Genomic DNA, 19,430 nt, shown 5'->3' on the forward strand with positions numbered 1-19,430 from the left:
AGACATTTAAGCATGTGCTGAGCAGTAAAAACAGATCTCAGTAGATTCTGAGATCTATCCATGGTTTTACAATCAAAAGTAGTTGCTCTTGTTACAAAATCTAAGTTCCAGGTTTTTCAGTATTTTCAGAAAATGTTCTTCCCAATCACAGCAAATCTGTCCTCTCTGTGACAACCTAGACTTAAGAAAAGAAGATTAAAGCTGCTTCTGCTTGGATATCTCAGACACTGGCAACTACTGAAGCAGTAGAAAAGGAAGGTAGAAAAAGACAAGTATAGGATTTTTTTCTTTGCCTCCAAAAAGCATGATTCAGGACATTTCTCTGTCAGAAATTCTGTTCCAATGATTATTCTATATAAAAAGATTTCTGGTTCCTGAATTTGTTAAGCCCATATGTTTTTAGTCACAACATCCTGTGGCAAAATGTCTGGCAATCAATTTAAATCTTAAGTTGACTAGAAAATTATGTCCTTTGATGTCTGATATCTTAATCTAGGGGTGTTATGGTATGCAGTGAACAAGTGTTCTCTGTGAATTTCCATCACATTTATGACTTTATAGACATTGATTGAAGGATACAGTTCTGTAAGAAACTCTTCATAATGACTACTTTATTCTGACTATAATGATAAATAACATTGCACCCTGTCTAGTTGTTTAAACTTTCAGAAAAATAGATTCTGAACAAATTTTGTTTGGAAACAGTCAAAAAAGCTCTGAGAACTGACAGCTCTGCTCATCTCCAATAACTTACCATCCTCTAGCTGTATGGCTCAGAGTTTGGAATTTTTAATTTCTCACTTCCAACAAATGTTCATCTTTGGTTTTACCACCCTACTTCATCTACTTGATGATGAAGTCACAGCTTGAGCTCCTTCACAAATCCCAGGGAAATGATTATATTCTAAAACTGATTAACCTTACTTCCTACAGCAGCAGTTATTCAAACCCGAGCACACAACATACACCCGAGTATTTTGCATGCAAAGTGGATAAATCCACTTTCTCTTCCTAGAGGGTAAACCAATGACATGGTAAAGAGGCACAAGAAGAAAAAATCTCCAGCCATGATGTGCTCCCATGCCATGTGGATGGAGTTGCCATAACTGCAGTTGCTGGTTATTTGCTCCTGGCTCCTAACGAGCATCTGATTTTGCTATAGAAATTACTGTAGGAAAGACAGTCAGCAAAACTGCAGTGAAATTGTGCAGCAGAAAAAGTGTCAGAGCAAGGCAGATTGAACTACATCGAAAAACCTCATCTCTGATTCTCCTCAAGTGTGTTGCTAGAAGAATTGGGTGCATTTCTTCTATGAAGCTATGAAATCTGACTTTGTGGACTTGTCAAGAGGTTACAATGTCTATATTCAAAAAATTTAACAAAAAAAATATAATGAAAAGTGAGTTTCTATCGAGTTTTAGAACTTTGTAAACAGACTCCAACAACTGCAACAATATTCTAAAAAAAACCCCAAAACATCATTTAGATTTGACCCTTATCTCTCACTTTCTCAAATAAACACCTTCAACACTTCCAGCTTCTTGTTCATATGAAAGCCTTAGTGGACATTTGAAAGGTCTTTGAGAGGTTTGGGATTTTTATAGTGTGAAAATTGTAAGCCATCAAAAAGAAGAAAAAACACATATTAAAAACTCTGCAGGCACCAGCTTAGACTAGACTTGCAACTACAAATTTCCCAGTGTTTGATAGTTTACTTGTTCTTGAAACAAGTACACACTTCACTGCAGTGTTAGTTGAAAGTAGCATTTAATCTGTAGTCTGTTCCAATATTACTACTCTAGTATTACTACGTTATACTAGAGGAATTTACGAGAGATCAGTAAGGTATTCATCTGTGATAAGTCCTGTTTGTATCAAATATTGTAGTATTTCTTGGTAGTTTCATATGAGAGATATTTATCAAGGGTAAATGAAAATATTTTATTGTAATAAAGATGTTTTAGGAAACCATCACAGTAAAGTGCTCCAAGAAGTCAACAGTTTAGAATTTTAATAAATATCTAATCTAAGCTTAATTTTTATTTTCATAAAAGTAACTTTGAGTGTAGGTAACTTGAGTTACCCACAGTATATCTCTTGATTACCTGATAGAATTTCGTTTCTCTTAACATTTTGCTCTTAGTACCTTTCTTTGAATAATTTTAATATTGCAGACACTTACAAAAAGGATGGCTTTGGAGCAGAATGAGCTTCTTTAGTTTTGCAGTTACAAGCTTCCAGTTAGCAAACTGTGGAAGATTTGGATAAACAGCAGCAAAACCAGACAGCCCCATAAATATTTGAAATATTATACAATCATCCTTATCACTACTGCCATCCTTACTTGGTGTTATTTAATGAATATAATGGAATCACTCCTGTGTGCATCCAGAATATACTTTACTGTTTCTAATCAAGTCCAGAATATACTCAATATATTTCCTATATTTCCTCAGTATGACCTTTTTCTAATGCTGGTATCTTAAAGTACTTTATATTATCAGAATTCCCATAGCTTTAAGTAACATAAAAATGGGAGACTGTTCATTTTACGCTGAAACATTTGTTATATGTATGGAAGAGTTAAAAAAATTACATTTTCAGAAGTGCAGAAATGTTGATATTTATTACATTGTTTGAACTTTAACATATCTTCTGTAAAGCATTTAAAAAAAACTGGAAGCTCACAATGTTACTGATATTCATAGACATCATGAAATCTGTATTCCGAAATATTATCATAGTAAGCTGCTGCATAACACAGTGCTGTTTTCATACTTTCAGTAAGTTCCTTTTACAGGAGTAAATGATACTTCGTAAAACATCTATAATATAACCAGTAATACTTCAACTAAAATGAAATGACCAGCTTAATGTTTTGAACTCCTTGATAGAATAACATAAACCATAAAAAGCATACAAAAATCAGTCAAGCATGACTGGGAAAGAGTATGTGACCTGTTTCACTGCTATTTTGCAGATATGGAGCAGTTGTGGGTTTGGACAGACTTTTGGGCTGCCTGTGATTATAACAAATGGTTAGGGAATGATGGCAACAGCCTCCAACAGGTCATTTTAGAAACTTCCATTTATCTGCTCAGTCTTGCTTTCTGCAGTAAAAAATAAGATTATTCAAACTGTCCTCCAGTTTTCTTAGGAAACAATCTTTTTCTGTCCTCCTATTACTTAATTATATTGATTAAATCAATAACAATTGCATATGTTCTTTGTGTGGTCGGAGAAAAAAAAAAGTTTTTCCCCTGAAGTTATAAAATGGTAAACCCCCAGGGGATGGTTACCCTTGGAGTTGAGCCAATGAGCGCTTCTGCAAAATATAAACATATCACCAGACCAGAAAAGAAGGTTGTAGTAGTTGTAGTTATTTTTGAAGGAGAGGTGGCCATGTTCTGAGGCCACGAGGAGAAGGGGTAGGAGCCCCACTGGGGGGCTATGGCCCCCCCAGTCCCCGGTTGGGGGACTACAGGGACTTGGAACAGTGTAGACTGTGCTAAGTACCTGTAGCTGAGAAGCTGGGAATTTTTTTCTCCACCGTGAGTGGGCAGATGGCGCAGCGGCAGAGACAGCACTGTATGGAGAACAGTGGCAGAGAGCCAGAAAAGATAAGAACTGAGGAAGCAGCAAAGCTGGCATTGCAGCCAAGTAAGAGATACACAGAGAGATGTCTGAACGAGAGACAGAGTTTGGGGTAAGAACGGAAAACCAAAACCCCCCAAACTCCTTGGAGACCCCTCCTAGAGAGGAGGGGTGGTGGACTCACACTTGAGAGGAGTCTTGAAGTGCACCAGCACTGCAGAGAGGAGCTGAGAAGCTCAAGGCATCCTGGAGCTGGACCAGGACACCCAGAAGAATGCGGAGGAGGGCTTTGCGCCCCCCGGTGCTGCCAAGCTAAGCTAGCAGCCTGAGATCAGAGCACTGAGATCAGAGTTTGAATCCCCTGAGGACAAGGACCGTCACGAAAGCTTCTGCACTTCATTGATATGATGTGGTGAAGTGACCTTTGTTCTGGTGAACGCAGCCCATGGAAGAGAAAGACCCTCGCCTAGGGTCGAACTGCTGAGGGTGGCTTGGAGATTCCCCCTTGTGTGTAATGAAAAGTGATCCAGCTACAGCTGCTGCATGCATGGGAGAGAGAGAGAGAGAGAGAGAGACTACTGCCCTAGAGAGACTGCTGCTCTGAGAGTGGAAAGGATCTCTTCATTCTTCCCTGCTGGACTTTTATTTGGAGGAAGAAGAGATTTAATCCATTGTAAATACTGCTTTATCATAGAAAAGATAGTTAAGATTGTATATGATGTATTGTAATATTCGTTTGTACAGTCATTGTAATATAATCCCTTCCCCCCATTCTGAGTCTTGTGTGGTGTCTGGAAAACCCATCTCATGCTGGGTTGAGATGTGGGAGGCGGGCTTGGACTCGGGAATTGGATTTTGGGGCTCTCAAACCATTAGACTTTATTAACCTCCAAATCCATTAAAAACAGGGAATTTTTTTTTATGATCAGAAATTTAAGAAAATATTGTGTTAATTTTTCATAAACTAAAATGACAATTCTATTGAAAATAATTAAATATTTAATACAGAAATAATTGTAAACCCCATCTAGTTATGGTACTCTCCTTTTAAATTCCCTGTGCTGGTTTTCTTTGCTTTTTGGTCAAGTCCATATTTATTGTTTCCACCTAGAAGTAGCCTATCATCCAAATAGACAAGATGCTCAACCTGTGTTCAAATTTGTATTTATCAAAGCAATTTGGCTTTTGAATTTGGCAGTTACTAAAGAGCTCATGTTTATACAAAAAAACCAAAACCTGACAACTCCACCCATTCTTCTTCTCCAACTGCCAATTTTTCTGCTGTCTTTTGGACGATGACCTGCTACATTTTAACAACTTTCTTTTATTGTTCCTAGCGAAACCAAACCAAAACAAACATCTTTCCCCTGAATTCGTAGAGAAAATACTATACAGCACACATTTTTAATAGCAGTTCTGAAGAAAAGGATCCTGCCCCTCTACTCAGCCCTGGTGAGGCCACATTTGGATGTGTCCAGTTCTAGGCTCCCAGTACAAGAGAGACATGGAGCTTGTGGAGCAGGTCCAGTGGAGAGCTACCAAGCTGGTCAAGGGTCTGGAGAACCTCTTTTATTAGGAAAGGCTGAGGGTGCTGGGCCTCAGTCACCTCAAGAAGAATGAATGCGTATGAATACCTAAAGGTAGAGGTCAAGAGGATGGAGCTGGGCTCTGCTCAGTGATTCCAACCATGAGAACAAGATGCAGTGGGCAGAAAATGATGCACAGGAAGTTCCACTCGAACATGAGGAAGAACTACTTTACTGTGCAACGACGATACACTGGAACAGATTGCCCAGAGATGTTGTGCAAGTATCCCTCACTGGAGATGTTCAAGAACTGTCTGGACATAATCCTGTGCCACATGCTCTGCAACAACCTTGCTTGAGCAGGGAGGTTGAACCAGATGACCACTGCAGTCCCTTCCAATTTGACCCATTCTGTGACTCTGTGATTCAACAGTATTTTTACTTAAATATCCACAATGGGTGTGCTGTAACTTAATGAAATGTAATTTAATTTGCTATTTAAACTGCAAATCAGGAGATATTAATTTAATCCAAGTAAACTGACTTTTGGAGTGGGCTTCTGTCATACAAAGCTGGAAAACTGTGATATAGGGATTTTTTGAGAACTTAAGTTGAGGTAGTGATGCCTAAGGAGCTGAGGAAAAAAACCTCCAGAGCAATTTAATTAGAGGTGAGATAAGAAAAGGATTTAATCGTGCCTCCCAGGTACAGAAGTTACAAAACACGCGTGCCCCTTCTGCCTCAGATATTACAATTTATAATATTGTTTGTCCAATCCCAGATTTTTCCACACTCTGGCTTTTGCCCTGGTCCACCCCAGCCAGCTCCCGGGGAATTGTGGCTGGGGTCTTTTCAAGACCACCTACTTCATCACTTGGTCTTCCTTGGAGCACAAAGGGCACACGGTTACCCACTTCTTGACTGTATCTTGCAGTTTAGGCCAGAGTACAAGTGTTCTTTAAACGGAATAGGCCTATCTTGACAAGAGACTAAACATCTTAATGGAATTCAGGGGTATTGATGTGGGGAGTTGGGGTAAAAGGGTTGGAGAATGTGTGTAGTTACTGTGCTAAGGGTAAGGGAAAGGGTAAAGCAATAAATGCCACTGCTTCTAAAATCTACTTCTGCTATATTGCTATTTATAAGACTTATAAAAATTAGAAAAATCAAAAAACTAAAAGGACCTTAAGGCATCACCAGACTCTTTAGTAAAAATTTTATTTTCCCATTAAAGTTAGGAGTATTGTAAGGTGTGAAGGGATTCTGTCTGGTTTTGGAACAGAGGCAAGGAGCTAAGTACAAAGATTAATCTATATAACTAATATCTAATAATTTAAATAACCAATCCATAAGTAAATATTGGGTTATAAAACAAAAATTTTGCTCTCAAGAGAAATTGGTTGAATCACATCTTTTAAAGTTATGGTTTATTTGCATTTCTTTGCAGAAAACTTAGATGTTTTCAACAATAAAAATCACACTATATTAAAAAGCATAAAATTTACATAGGGTAGATATGTACTCAGAGCAAATGAAGTGAAAATCATTGGCTGGTGAACATCTATGACTAATTAGACTTATGCAGAGATAAACTTAGTGATAGTTATACAGAAAATTATTAAAGGAAAACATTTGAAGACTATCTTTCAGGGGAAAAAAATCATCTCTTTTTTCTGTTTATTGGCGTTTGTTACATGAGAGTAGAAATAGCCTATGATGTCGTAGAAGTTCAGCCTAGAATTTTGGTTTTGCTTCACAGATTTTTTTTTTTTAAGATACGAATAAAACGAGGTAGAAAAACACAGTGAACACATTAGTGTCAGAATAGCCCATGTTAGAAGAAGCAGAACCAACTTACGGAAGAGCTGTAAAACAAGGCAGGAAGTAAAGACGTAAGAGATGTTTTGAGACCTAAGCACTGCTGGGGAGGCTTTATTCAACCACATCTGCAGCCACGAGGCTTTATGCTCAGACAAATGAGCTAGAAGGTGGTTTAGAACCAATGTACCACAAGCCCACACACAGGGCAGGTAATTCAGGCTAGAAGAGGCCTCAGGACATCTCTAGCCCAGCCCTGACCACAGCAGGGTCAGCTCTGATGGCAGAGTTGGTCCTGAGGAGTAAAGACAAATTCTTGTTTCCTCCAAGCCGGGCAAATTCCTCTCAAACTTGTGCTCTGTGAGGACACTAGCTCATGGCATTAAGCTTTTGATAGCTAATGTTTGGCGGAAATGCCTGAAGACTACCAGGTGTTGGCTCCTACACTCCACCCATTATCTTATTGATAGATGGTACTGGGAATTTCAGCAGAACTTAATCTATGCTATGAATTGAGCAGTGCCAGGTAGTATTTAAATAATAAAACTCAAAAAGCTACTCTGACATACCATTAAAATCTTCATAGGCAATTTTAGGAGACCAGAAACTCTGTTTCAGAAAATTCTCAGACCCAGTGTAGGAGTTAGAATGGACTCAAAACTGATTCCAGTAGATAGCTTGCTAATCTGTTTAGGAGGTAAAATATGTTTAAGTGAAAGGATGAAGGCTGTGCAACATAGAAGAGTGCTGAAAAACAGCCCAGGTTGTGTTTATTAGCCATGTGTACAAAGGAAATTACAAAGGAAGGGAGGGAAAGGAAATCTGCAAAGGAAAGGCCTTCTGAAAGACCGCCACGAACCTGAAAAATTAAAGCGAAAGTGAAGGCTTGTGTCTTTATCAGGGCTTGTTTTTCCTCTTCTGGATCTGCTAGATCTGACTATTTTCTTCCCTTTTTCTTTCTGCCTTATGTTGGAAAAACTAAATGAAGACGGAAATCATTATTTTTTCCAGTAATCTGTTATAAATATGTTTAACTAGAATTTTCTACTATCAGTTCTTTTAAAACTGTTTTTTTTTTACCTAAGCATATGCTTAGTGAAATCGAAGATAGTTAAAGCATTTTAAGAAAGTCATACTGCATTATTTTTGTTAATAATACTTTTAGATTAAATAAAATTTAGTTCTGAACAGCCAAATGATTAACCAGTCATAGCCTGTTATGCTATGGTGTGGTGTCTGTTGCTGGGGTGTGAATGTCAGGGTCCTCCCCAAAACTGGTGGGCATGGGGTGCACATGTTATCACCAGCAAACTTCAAGCTGGACTAGCCTGCAACTCAGGGACCTGTGGGGCAGGCAAGGGAGTCAAAGCAAGTACAAATAAATGACAATATAAGTAGTGTGAGAGATAAATTTTTTGGAAACTAGAGGACTGTCAGAGGTAAAGGACTCAACATGAACACTTGGTGTAACAAGAAAAGGGAGAAATGTAGTTTTACCTCTGTAAACTGACATTGTTTCCATTTCTGGCATCTACATTTTCTGATGAAGTAGAAATAACAAAAAGATTTCAAACAAAAAACTCCAAATGTAGTAAAAGAATTGGGAAAAAAATTAAGTTATTAAAGTTTAGTCTACTCAATTTCTCTAAAAAGGGTTTTGAAATAACTTGACAAGTATGTTGGACATGGAGAAGATCATTGATTATGTGAGGATTTTAAGTTTTTAAGGGAAATTCATAGTAACATGAAGTGGTTGGAAAGTGAAATTGGGCAAAGTCCACCATGAACACAGCATTTCCTAGAAGTGCCAGCTGGCACTGGAAAACTGTACCAGGAGAGTGACCGAAACTCCATCACCTACCAATTCAGGAAAAAAAATGAGATAACTAAATAAAAGATTGGAAAAAAGCAAGACTGGACAGAAAAAGGGAAGAAAATCTAGACCAGCTGTAAAGTAAACATTAAATGCTGAGTGTGACCTGTAGTCAGTGTGATCTGTAGAGTGTGTGTAGACAGGCAGTTTCAGCTTCCTAGGGAGGTGGTCACTGTCCCAAGCCTGTCAGTGTTTAAAAGGCATTTGCATAATGCCTTTAACTTTTGGTCAACCCTGAATTGGTCAGGCAGTTGGACCAGATTGTCATTACAGATCCCTTCCAACTGAACTATTCCAATCTAGTCTATTTTACAGTCTCATGCAATGCTGCTAACATTGTATATTACTGTACCTACAATATATTCTATTGTATGTAGCCAAATTTTATGGTTAATACATCAGAACTAAATTATTCTACTGCCACGTCAGATTGCCTACAAAGAGCACAGTCTGTTATCACATTCATACATTTTCTTTGAATAAACATCTCTCATTCTAGATAAACAATCCCTGTGTAGTTGTTAGATATGGGCCTTTGCAAAAAGTCTGATGTTTGTTTCAGACCACAGCACAGTGAATTATTAAAGTAACTAAAATTTGTTTCCGCTTCTTAAGAATCTTCTTTACTGAACAATAATTACATTGGAAGTATGGATCTAAAAGAAAATAATTTAAAACTCCATGTATACACGAAATTATAATTTGAAATTATTTTGGAACTGAAAAGTTGTTTTTAATCATACACAAAACCTAAAATGACAGGACTAGGAAGCCTAACAGTTTCACATGAATAAAACTGTCTTCGAAGGTCTGCATACCTGCTGTGCTTACAAAAGTCAACATAGCTGCTGTGCACAATATTTTTTCCCAATTTCTTCAAGAGAGGGTTTGTACATACATAATGGCAGCTTTGGCAGTTTTATAGGAAAACGCACTGCTAATTTGGTGAAATAAACCAACTCCATATTCAGTAGCACTTTCTGTTTTCCAATGTGCCACTCCTGCACAATTCTAAGGTCTCTCTTCTCTATCCGACTCCCACTTTTTTCCTTCTATCTGTAATGTATAGGAAGATAATGCCTCTGAGATCTCCCTCTCTGTCTGCCACATCTAGATGAAATGGGCCAGCATCTTTTATTATTAGGAGAGGTTAGCAGGAAGACTTTTGTTCTCTTGCAGATAATGTGGTCATGACATTTGTTCCCTTAGAAAGACAGGCTAAAAGCAGAAACTTATCTACAACAAAATTTCCATTGCAATACAGTGTAATCAAGTTGAGAGCCAAAGAAAACCGGAGATAATCTTTTTGTACAGTTTATGATGTTTCATTCTACCAGGAATGGTTTTTTTGCATCACGAAATTGCATGACAGACATTATGTAGCTTTATGGTATTTGCTATTAAAATAAAAGATGTCTGAAAAAGGTGCGATTTGCAAACAACTAAGAACACTTAGGAATAGGATTCTATCAAACATAAAAACAATACATAAAAATAATTTAAATAATTTAAAATACATAATGTAACAAAAAGTAATTTTAAAAAAAAAAAGGTGTTCTTCAGGGGAGTAAAGAATTGTTATTATCTGCAAGGCTAAAGTTAATGGAGGACCTTGGTCTTTTCTTGTCCTTTTCTTATTCTGTCCTGTTGAATCCTCCTCATACTAAATGCTCAGGAACAGAAAGTAAAATACAAATTTGGCAGAATATAGATATTTTTCTATCTTCATTAGACACCAAACAAGTAGACAAAGCTTTTAGTGGATGTGGAACACAGGAGTGCCTTATTCTATATGAAATGGGCTGCCAGTTTATTTGTTTGATAAGAAATAGAAAAAAGTGGAAATTATAGCTCAGTGAAATACATAGGTTTCTTATGCAGTTTTAATTCCTGTTGCATATTCACACAGAAAGCTACTGAATTAATGCTGTAGTGTGTGTGTATGTCTGTGTTTAGGTAATATAACTAAGAATGGGAAGAGGGGGAATGGTTATGTATGGATAAGCTAATTATTTGGAAGACATTGATTTTCTCCAAATCCTTGTAGTCACTACATGAGATTTCTCATTAAATTGCAGGATTTGTGAAAGTAGATTGTTCATAAATACTACAGTCCTGCTTACCTCAAAATGCTCACAAAACTACCCTTTTCCAAGACACACAAAGTAAGCAATGACTTATTCCATTGTTAAAAACAGCTACGGACAGAAAAGAATGCTGGGACACTAAGGATTTTTATTCATCATCATCATGGCTAGACTTCATGAACAAAGATTTGGGAAGGACTCTACCTACACTTGCTACAAGTGCACTGGTGGCTAAAAAGCCCAATGCCAGATAGACAGGTCCGGTTGCAAAAGGCACAGCAGAAAGACTCCTTGGATGGTATCGACAGGACATGGTTCTTTCTACATTGTCTTTTCTCCTCAAGAGTGATCCTGCATGTGTTCTCAAAACAAGCAGCAGCATTATGGATAGTGTGTCTCCAGACCTCCCAACTGGAGTCCAGAGTAGACCAATGATGAAGATCAATATGGCCAAGGATGAGATGTTGTTTCAGGGAGTCCTTGTATCTCCTCTTTGGGGTTCCTCTCTTGTGGCAGCCAGTGGCAAGTTCACCATAGAGCAAGATCTTACGGAAGCGGTGGTCCTTCATCCTGGAGGCATGCCCTGCCAAACGCAGCTGTGTTCTCAGCAACATGGCCTCAATACTTGTGACTGCTGCTTGTTCTAGAACAGATGTGTTGGTCACATAATCTGACCAGTGGATATTTAGGATTGTGCGGAGACAGCGTTGATGGAAGTGTTCTAAGAGTCACAGGTGGTGGTGGTAAATGACCCATGATTCAGACCCATACTGTAGCACTAAACCTGCATTATATGGGAAAACTGTGGTTTAAACAGGTTTTAAAATGGCTTTTGGTGGTCTCTTTGCAAACACATGCTTCTTCTTCCCAGCACCCTCCATGTTATCCATGCAGGAATGTCCTAGGAAGGTATCCTGAGGTGTTTCCCATTGGCTTTTGTTAACTCCTTCCTGTGATTGGGTGTTCCTGTAAGCCCCTTGAGACTTCTAATTGGTTACTCTGTGAATCCTCCTAAACCCTATAAATGTAGCATCCCCAACAGTAAACGCTCTCTTGCCTCCTCTCCACGCCCGGTGTCCTGTCTCTGTGCCGGCCATGGGGCCACGTGTGGGGGGGGGGGAGGGAGGAGCACCTCTCCCCTCCAGGCTCAGGGCCTGAAAAGACCCCTGAGAAACCCCTGGAGTTCCCTTTCCCCATCCTTCAAAGCATCGCAATGGTTCTTCAGATGGAAACGGAACTAGAACTGGGCCGCCCCACGTCGTGGGTGGGGAAAGGGATCCAGACCATACAAAAGAGTAGACAGTACAATGGCTCTGTAAACACTGATCTTTGTACTTTTCTTCATGTGTTTATTTCGCCAAGCTCTTTTGTGGAGTTTTCCAAAAGCACTATATGCCTTTGCTAACCTGTTGTCTATCTCTTTGTCAATCTCACCGTCCGAGGAGACGATGCTTCCCAGGTAATTAAACTGTTGGACTGATTTGAGCTCTGATTTGCCAATGGTGATATGAGGATGATGGAAGACTTCCTGATGTGCAGGTTGATACAAAACTTCTGTCTTCTTCAAGCTGACTTTCAGCCCAAAAAGCTCAGCAGCCTCTGTAAAGCAGGATGTTAAATGCTACAGAGCTGCTTCTGTGTGGGATTTTTATTAACACAGTAATATTTATCATACCTGTCCAATTTTGAACATGTGCTCACATAAAAGAGCATTTTCTGCTTTACTAATGTAGCTAACTACAATGGTGAAGAGCAAAGGCTCTTAGATCAATGTTTGTTTTCTAATATATAGCAGGTTATTAAACACGTGCTCTAAAGTAACTGGAGTATGACATGCAGCTCCATTAGATGTGTGCAATAAATAGAAGATATTATAAAAGGAGATTTACAGAATCTATTACTATTTTCTGCTGGAGAGAAATATAAAATGAAGTCCTAAAGGGGACATATGATAAGGAATTGAATACTAAAAAAGATTGCTTATAAAGCACTTTGCTCCCTAGGGGTCCAGCTTAAAGCAGGCCAAGCTGAGGACAATGAAGAGCAGATATAAAAAGTGCTTAAACCTTAAGAAAGCATAAAAGGCCATTATGTGGATGGATATCTTATAAACCGAGTAGCTGCTTTACAAAATCAACAAAGAAAAAGAAAGATCTGGAAAATAATAAAAAATTAAAGACACATTATTTTGCTCATCATGAAAAATTCAGTAAAAGGAGTATTGCCTAGTGAAACAAAGGTAATTCAGAAAGTATGTGTGATTTATCTTTGCCAAACCAGTTGCAGCAACTGACAAAAATCCGTCCATTTTTCTTAGACTGTAAGCTTGCTGCAGGCATTGCCAATAAGTCCTGTCATTACTTTTGACATCACAAGTATGTGCCTTGCGACCCAGCAACCAAAGCATAAATACAGTTTACTACATAGAGTTCACAATCTGCATCTCACCTATGCAGTCAGCAATGTTCATTTCAGAGAGCAAAAACACTTAGGAAGGTGAGGCTGTATGAGTGTCTGAACACATGAATCAGAAAAAAAAAGAAAACTGAAGAAAAATGTCCAAAGTACAAATATTCCTGTCCTACCTCTTAGTTTTGATCACATGTTTCAGAGTTATAAAAAGCACTGACAATATCTGAAACTATTGTGAGGTAAAAGAACAATATGATTATTTAATGTCTGACCTCTGTCCCAAAGCATTTGATCATATTTTACAGATTTTGGATCTGAACCTACAAGCTGTGCTGCAGATCGGTGTATCATGCAAGCACAAAAAAAATATCTCTGCAAACTCACAGGTAGACCTGACCTGGTGAAATTGAGCTGCTATACAGACATGTACTTATTTTGTCATGCAAAAGACTACGAAATTCTTGCATCATATCTTCAGAGATTAATTCTGCTAGCTGGAAACATTTCCATTCCAAATTGTTCACTTTTCCCTCAACTCTTGACAGAGAACAGTCAGGTAAACACTCCTACTCCAGTATGGGGTAGTTCAAACTAACATCCACCCATCCATCCATCCATCCTCTTCTCCCCCCCACTTAATCATAAATCATACACAGCAGGCTCCCCAGGGAAGCAATCACAGCACCAAGTCTGTCTGCGTTCAAGAAGCATTTGGAGAATGCTCTCAGGCACAGAACTCTTGGGAATGGTTCTGTGCAGGAACAGGAGTTGAACTCAGTGATCCTGGATGGGTTCCTTCCAACTCAGCATATTCTATGATTCTATATGAAGTGATAAACTACTCTGTGTCAGAGGGGAATAAAACACTGTAAGCAGAAATAATATCACATCTCTTGCAAACTGAATATTTGTCCATCCCTTCTATAAATACAGTCTTCTAAAGGTTTGAACAGACTTTCAGGTCTTCGACCTATTCCAAAATGAGTTTGGAGCAGAGTTTTTTCCCTCTTGATTGAGAAGCTAGCATTCAGAACAGCTAATTCATGAAACTTTGCAGAAATGTATGCTATTGAAATTTTATGTATCTGAAGGCTGTAAGAAAGCTTGTACATGCAATTTAGGCAATCAGGCACCCTTTCAAACTGATGAATGTTTAGTCCTTTTCAGTAAAACTCTAATGATTTTTAAACTGTGAAATTATAGTATACATTTCTTATCTTCCTATCCCATTCTTTACTACATCAGTATACAGAGTTGCTGTTTTTGAGGGCTTTTTTTGGCTGTTTTTTTTTCCTGCCTTTTTTTGTTTGTTTGTTTTGTTTTGTTTTTTAATTTCAACAGGAGTATGCTTGCTTCATCCTCAAGATGAAACAAACATTTATTAGAGCACATTCCAGGACAAAGTTTAGTCTATATTCACTTCTACAATCTTAAAGACTTTGCAATAGGGGTAGACAGTAGTCCACTAATGTTGGACATTTCTTCTGATCTATTTGTCAATAACTTGTGTCCTGGCACCTTAATTTCTGCTACCTGACTAACAATTTTTTCCTCTGTTATTGTGGAACTATTCCATACCATGGAATCATAAATTTGTTAAGGTTGGAAAAGACCTTTAAAATCATTAAGTCCAACCATTAACCCAGCACCACCACCGTGCTCAGCATTAAACCATGTCTTCAAGTGTCGCATCCACACATATTTTGAATGCTTCCAGGCATGGTGACTCCACCACTTCCCCAGGCAGCTTAATTCAATGCTTGACAACACTTTCAGTGAAAAAAATTCTCCTAATATCCAGTCTAAATCTTCCTGGTGCAGAGAGGCCACTTGAGGCCACTTCCTCTCTCTCATCCTGTCACTTGTAATCTGGGAGAAGAGACCAACCTCCACCTGGCAACAACCTCCTGTCATGTAGTTGTACAGTGTGATGACGCCTCCCCTGAGCCTCCTTTTCTCCAAGCTAAACCCCAGATCCCTCACCTGCTCCTCATCAGACTTGTGCTCAGACCCTTACCCAGCTCCACTGGCCTTCTCTGGACTTGCTCCAGCACCTCAGGGTCTTTCTGGCCTGGAGGGGCCCAAAAATGAACAAAGCACCTGAGGTGTGGCCTCAAAAGTGCCCAGTACAGGGGGACAATCCCTTTCCTGCTGGCCATACTATTTCTGATCCAAGCAGGATGCCATTGGCGTTCTTGGCCACCTGGGCACATGCTGGCTCATGTCCAGCTGGCTCTGGTCCAGCACCCCCAGGTCCTTTTCCCCTGGGCAGCTTTCCAGCCACTCTGTCCCCAGCCTGTAGCACTGCCCAGGGTTGTTCTGACCCAAGGGCAGGACCCGGCACTTGGTCTTGTTGAACCTCATGCAATTGGCCTCAGGTCATTGATCCAACCTGTCCAATCCTTCAGCAGAGGCTTCCTGCCTTCCAGCAGATCAATACTCCCTCTCAGCTTCATGTTGTCTGTGAATTTGCTGAGGGTGCCATCCTGAAATGACAGGAGAAAAAAGGGAGAAGCTCATCAGAACACAGCCAGTCTGAAGAATCAGCACAATGAACTAGCAAAACTAACCTGACATTTTTAGAGAGTTTAATCAGTAGCTCATAGGCCTGTGTCACAGGCAGTGTATGATCAACCTTTCTCAGCAACATCACTTGGGTTGAATTTTCAAATACCAGACAATCTTTGGTAGCAGTAAGCACTTTCAGGTGACATTCAAAGAGCAAGAAGAGCACTGCCGAGCCTCAGTAAGAGAACCTGGGGTGACAAAGATGAATAAAAAAAAATCAAAGGATACAAGGATTTGTGGAAGGCTGGAACTGATAAATGCAATCAGCTTTTTTTGGCACAGAAGGGAAGGAATTTCTGTTTCTTTCTCAGCCTCTAAGTTGCATTCTAGTTTGCCTATCTCTGAACAAACCATAACACAGACCTTTTCAACAGTTCTGCAAGAAGTTTTTCATGTAATTTCTGTACAGGTTTACGTATGTGCCAGACATAACATGACAGCAGAATCTTTGTGCATATTGCTGAGTAAGCAGTACAAAAGCACAGTCAAAGAGCCAAATATTTTCAAGAATAATGCAATTGTCTTTGTCTAAGAAAGGTGAAGACTTGTGTTAATATCAAAGAAGGCTGTATGCTTTGAGGGATGAAGGGAGGGAGAGAAAGAGAATGGGTGAAAAAATATGAGTTAAGCAGGATCTGCAAAAGTCGTAGGAAATGCCACTAAATGTGGAAGCATAAACAATACATTATAAAGTGATTTGTTGCCTGCAAAAGTAATTATAGGGGCAAGGATAGAGGAAAAAAACATAACTATAAGAAAGAGTATGCCCATTCTGTATGTAAACACACATACACACAGAGGAAGAAATGCCAATACCCATATTTTCCATCCTCGGGGTTTTCCAGCATCTGTATGCTCCTCCATTTTTCAATCACTAGCCCAATGATCACAGCTGAGGTGGCTGTGTGGCCAGCACTGAGGGAGAGAAAGGAGGAAACTCTTTTGCCTGTGTGCTCTGCTCTGTGTATTTCTGTAATGATTTTGTCACCTCATCTTCCACCACAGGCAGATGCAGCAAAGAGAAAGAGAAGTGAAAAAACCCCAATAAAGTTCCAGATATCTCTGCTGCCAAGCACATATTTTAGCTGCTTATTCAGCTCTATTATAGTATTTTATGGTTAATGATTAATTTTTCATCTGGGAGCCTGTTTAAACTCCTTCATGGCTATCTATGAATAGGTCTATAGCTAGGTTTTTGTAACAAAAGCAACTATAATTGGTTTTAATAGAAAGTTCTTTTACTACAGACAGACATGTTTGTTTAACCTCTACCTCAGTTCCCTCTTAAAAATTTGACCATCAGTATCACAATAAGAGTTGATTTTTTCCTCAAAATCTATCAGCTATTTAAGTGCCTAAATAGGAATGAAGATTTTCTTAAAGTCTAGTTTCAGCTATGCAGAGCCAAACAATGTCTAGGTTTATTGGAACCAGAGGATCAAGCTTGTGCAATCAAAACCTCAGACTTGCCTTTAGTAATTGAATGTCATGAAAACCTCCTCTAGGCTTGTACTTCATGGAAAAGAAACAGACTTGTGGAGCTTGGGGGAAATAAAATTGTTGTCCAGGTTATACAAGGGTGTTTTGCTTTTCAGAAATTTCTAGTACTACAAGAATTGTTGTTCTTTCAGATTAGGACAAAATTGAAAAAGATAGGCATTTTGCAGATGCCAATATGCTCTAAATTTATTTTTCAAAATTGACTGAAATCTAACATATCATTACTTTAAGAACAGTTGAATATTTGGCTCAATATTTCAAATGAAATTTCAAATGTAATTAAGACCTAAAATGGAAGGGCAAATGCCTATTTGACACTGGAAATTTTGTTTCATATCAGGAACTGGAAAAAAGAGTTATATTTTTGCTTGCAAAGAAAATAAGAGGTATAAAACATTTATAAAAATAGAAAACATGTTTTGCTGAAATAAACAATTTTCTATGTAATATTTTAGCTTCAACAGGTTATATTTTTGGCTAGCAACATTTCCAAACTAATACTATTAGTCTGTAGTGATGGGTACTGATTTCTGACACTTGGATCCTCCACAGTGCTCCCTACATTGAAATATTTTGACAAGTGTCTCCACTGATTGAATATTTATCTTCCATCACAGTAGAGTAATATTTTTTTCTTCATACAAAAATTTGATATATGCAAAACATCTGTTTGAAACACAACCATACTGTTCTGACCCATACTAATTCCTGAACTATGGTTTAAAATTGTATGGAGACTATAAGATTATTAACTGATCTGAACTGACTCAGTGGCCATCAGGAACATGACACATTCAGGTAAGTCCTACAAGGTAACAACATTTCTAGAGAATATTTAATATAATATTGGTTTGAGCCCTTGATATTTTAAAAGCTACAGGATATGAGTGATAAATATCAGGTTCTGAAATTTACTAACTTAAATATTCTGAAAATGTGTTCATAGCCAAATACCTTCATTCCATGTAAGCACTGTAATTTCCTTTGAAACTGTACACAATAACTTGTGTGGACTTTCAACAGTCTCTAAACATAGATCCTTTATTCCATTCCTCCTGACTTGATAATAGCACAAATACATTAACATGGAAAGATTCAGTGACTTTGGCATGATATATTCATACTTGAGACAGTTCCCATATTTATAAATCTATACGAAGAACATACAGACAGCTTGTGACCTTGCTGACAGTTAGGAATAAAAATTCCAGCTAAAATCCTTAATATTCTTACAAAGATCCAAAGAATTCAGTTGCTCTATTTAAAAACTGTTCACCTGCATGGAAGCACATTGAACCAACACACTGCTGCAATTACTGTGAAATACTCTGTAAATACCCAGCCAGTGAGGGTATGTTTATTCCACAGAAGCATGTGAGGCTTACTCATGGCTGGCATTACTTTTTTTACTTTTTTCCTAAAACAGCAACAACTTCATTTTACACAGCTGCCAATGGCCTGAGATATGAGACTTCTCTTTGGAAATTTCTCTTTCAGAAGACTACATGTGTCACAAAACTGATACTCTTCTCCTGAGAGAAGGAGCTGACCTAAGTACTGGTGTTTCTTGCAACTCAGAATCATAGAATCACAAAATGACTTGGGTCTTTTTCTTTATCTAAAAGGATAAAATAGCCAGCCTCTCATTTGCAGCACCTGGATCCTGTCTGAAATCCATTAGGAAGGGTGGTGTCAGCAGTGATGCACCTGGGAAAATCTTCTTGCATTCCATAAGGGATCTTATGGGAACCAGTGAGATGGAAAATGACTGTTCTACATCTGGTATCAGAATTCACAGCACACATTGTCTACAGGACTCCTTACCTGCTTTGTTTTTCCCTTGGGACACCGAACACATTGCATTTCATGTAACAAAATTTAAGCAGCTATGACGATCTTGCCTTTAGTCTTGATTTCCAATTTTCCCCTTCCATTTTTATAGACATAGGGCTGCCCTCTTTCACTAAATCTTTCATCCTGGCACTTCTCCAGCCTCCTTTGTCTCTGGATTCTACCTCCAAGGGCACTGAAGGATCCGAGAACTTTGATTTT

At 38.5% G+C, this 19,430-nt stretch overlaps 1 protein-coding gene across 1 annotated transcript in view; it reads right to left on the minus strand.

Moving 5' to 3' along the window:
• Positions 1-12,212: 12,212 nt before the first annotated feature.
• The window catches only part of FAM174A (family with sequence similarity 174 member A), a 29,836-nt gene continuing 22,618 nt past the window's right edge, over positions 12,213-19,430 (minus strand). The window contains exon 3 of the mRNA XM_027656848.1: positions 12,213-15,796. Coding sequence (XP_027512649.1) covers positions 15,763-15,796 — 34 coding nt within the window. The 3' untranslated portion in view covers positions 12,213-15,762. The remainder of the gene's footprint in view (positions 15,797-19,430) is intronic.

This window comes from Corapipo altera, unplaced genomic scaffold (genome assembly GCF_003945725.1).
Source record: "Corapipo altera isolate COAL_440 unplaced genomic scaffold, ASM394572v1 61281, whole genome shotgun sequence".
NCBI lineage: Eukaryota > Metazoa > Chordata > Aves > Passeriformes > Pipridae > Corapipo > Corapipo altera.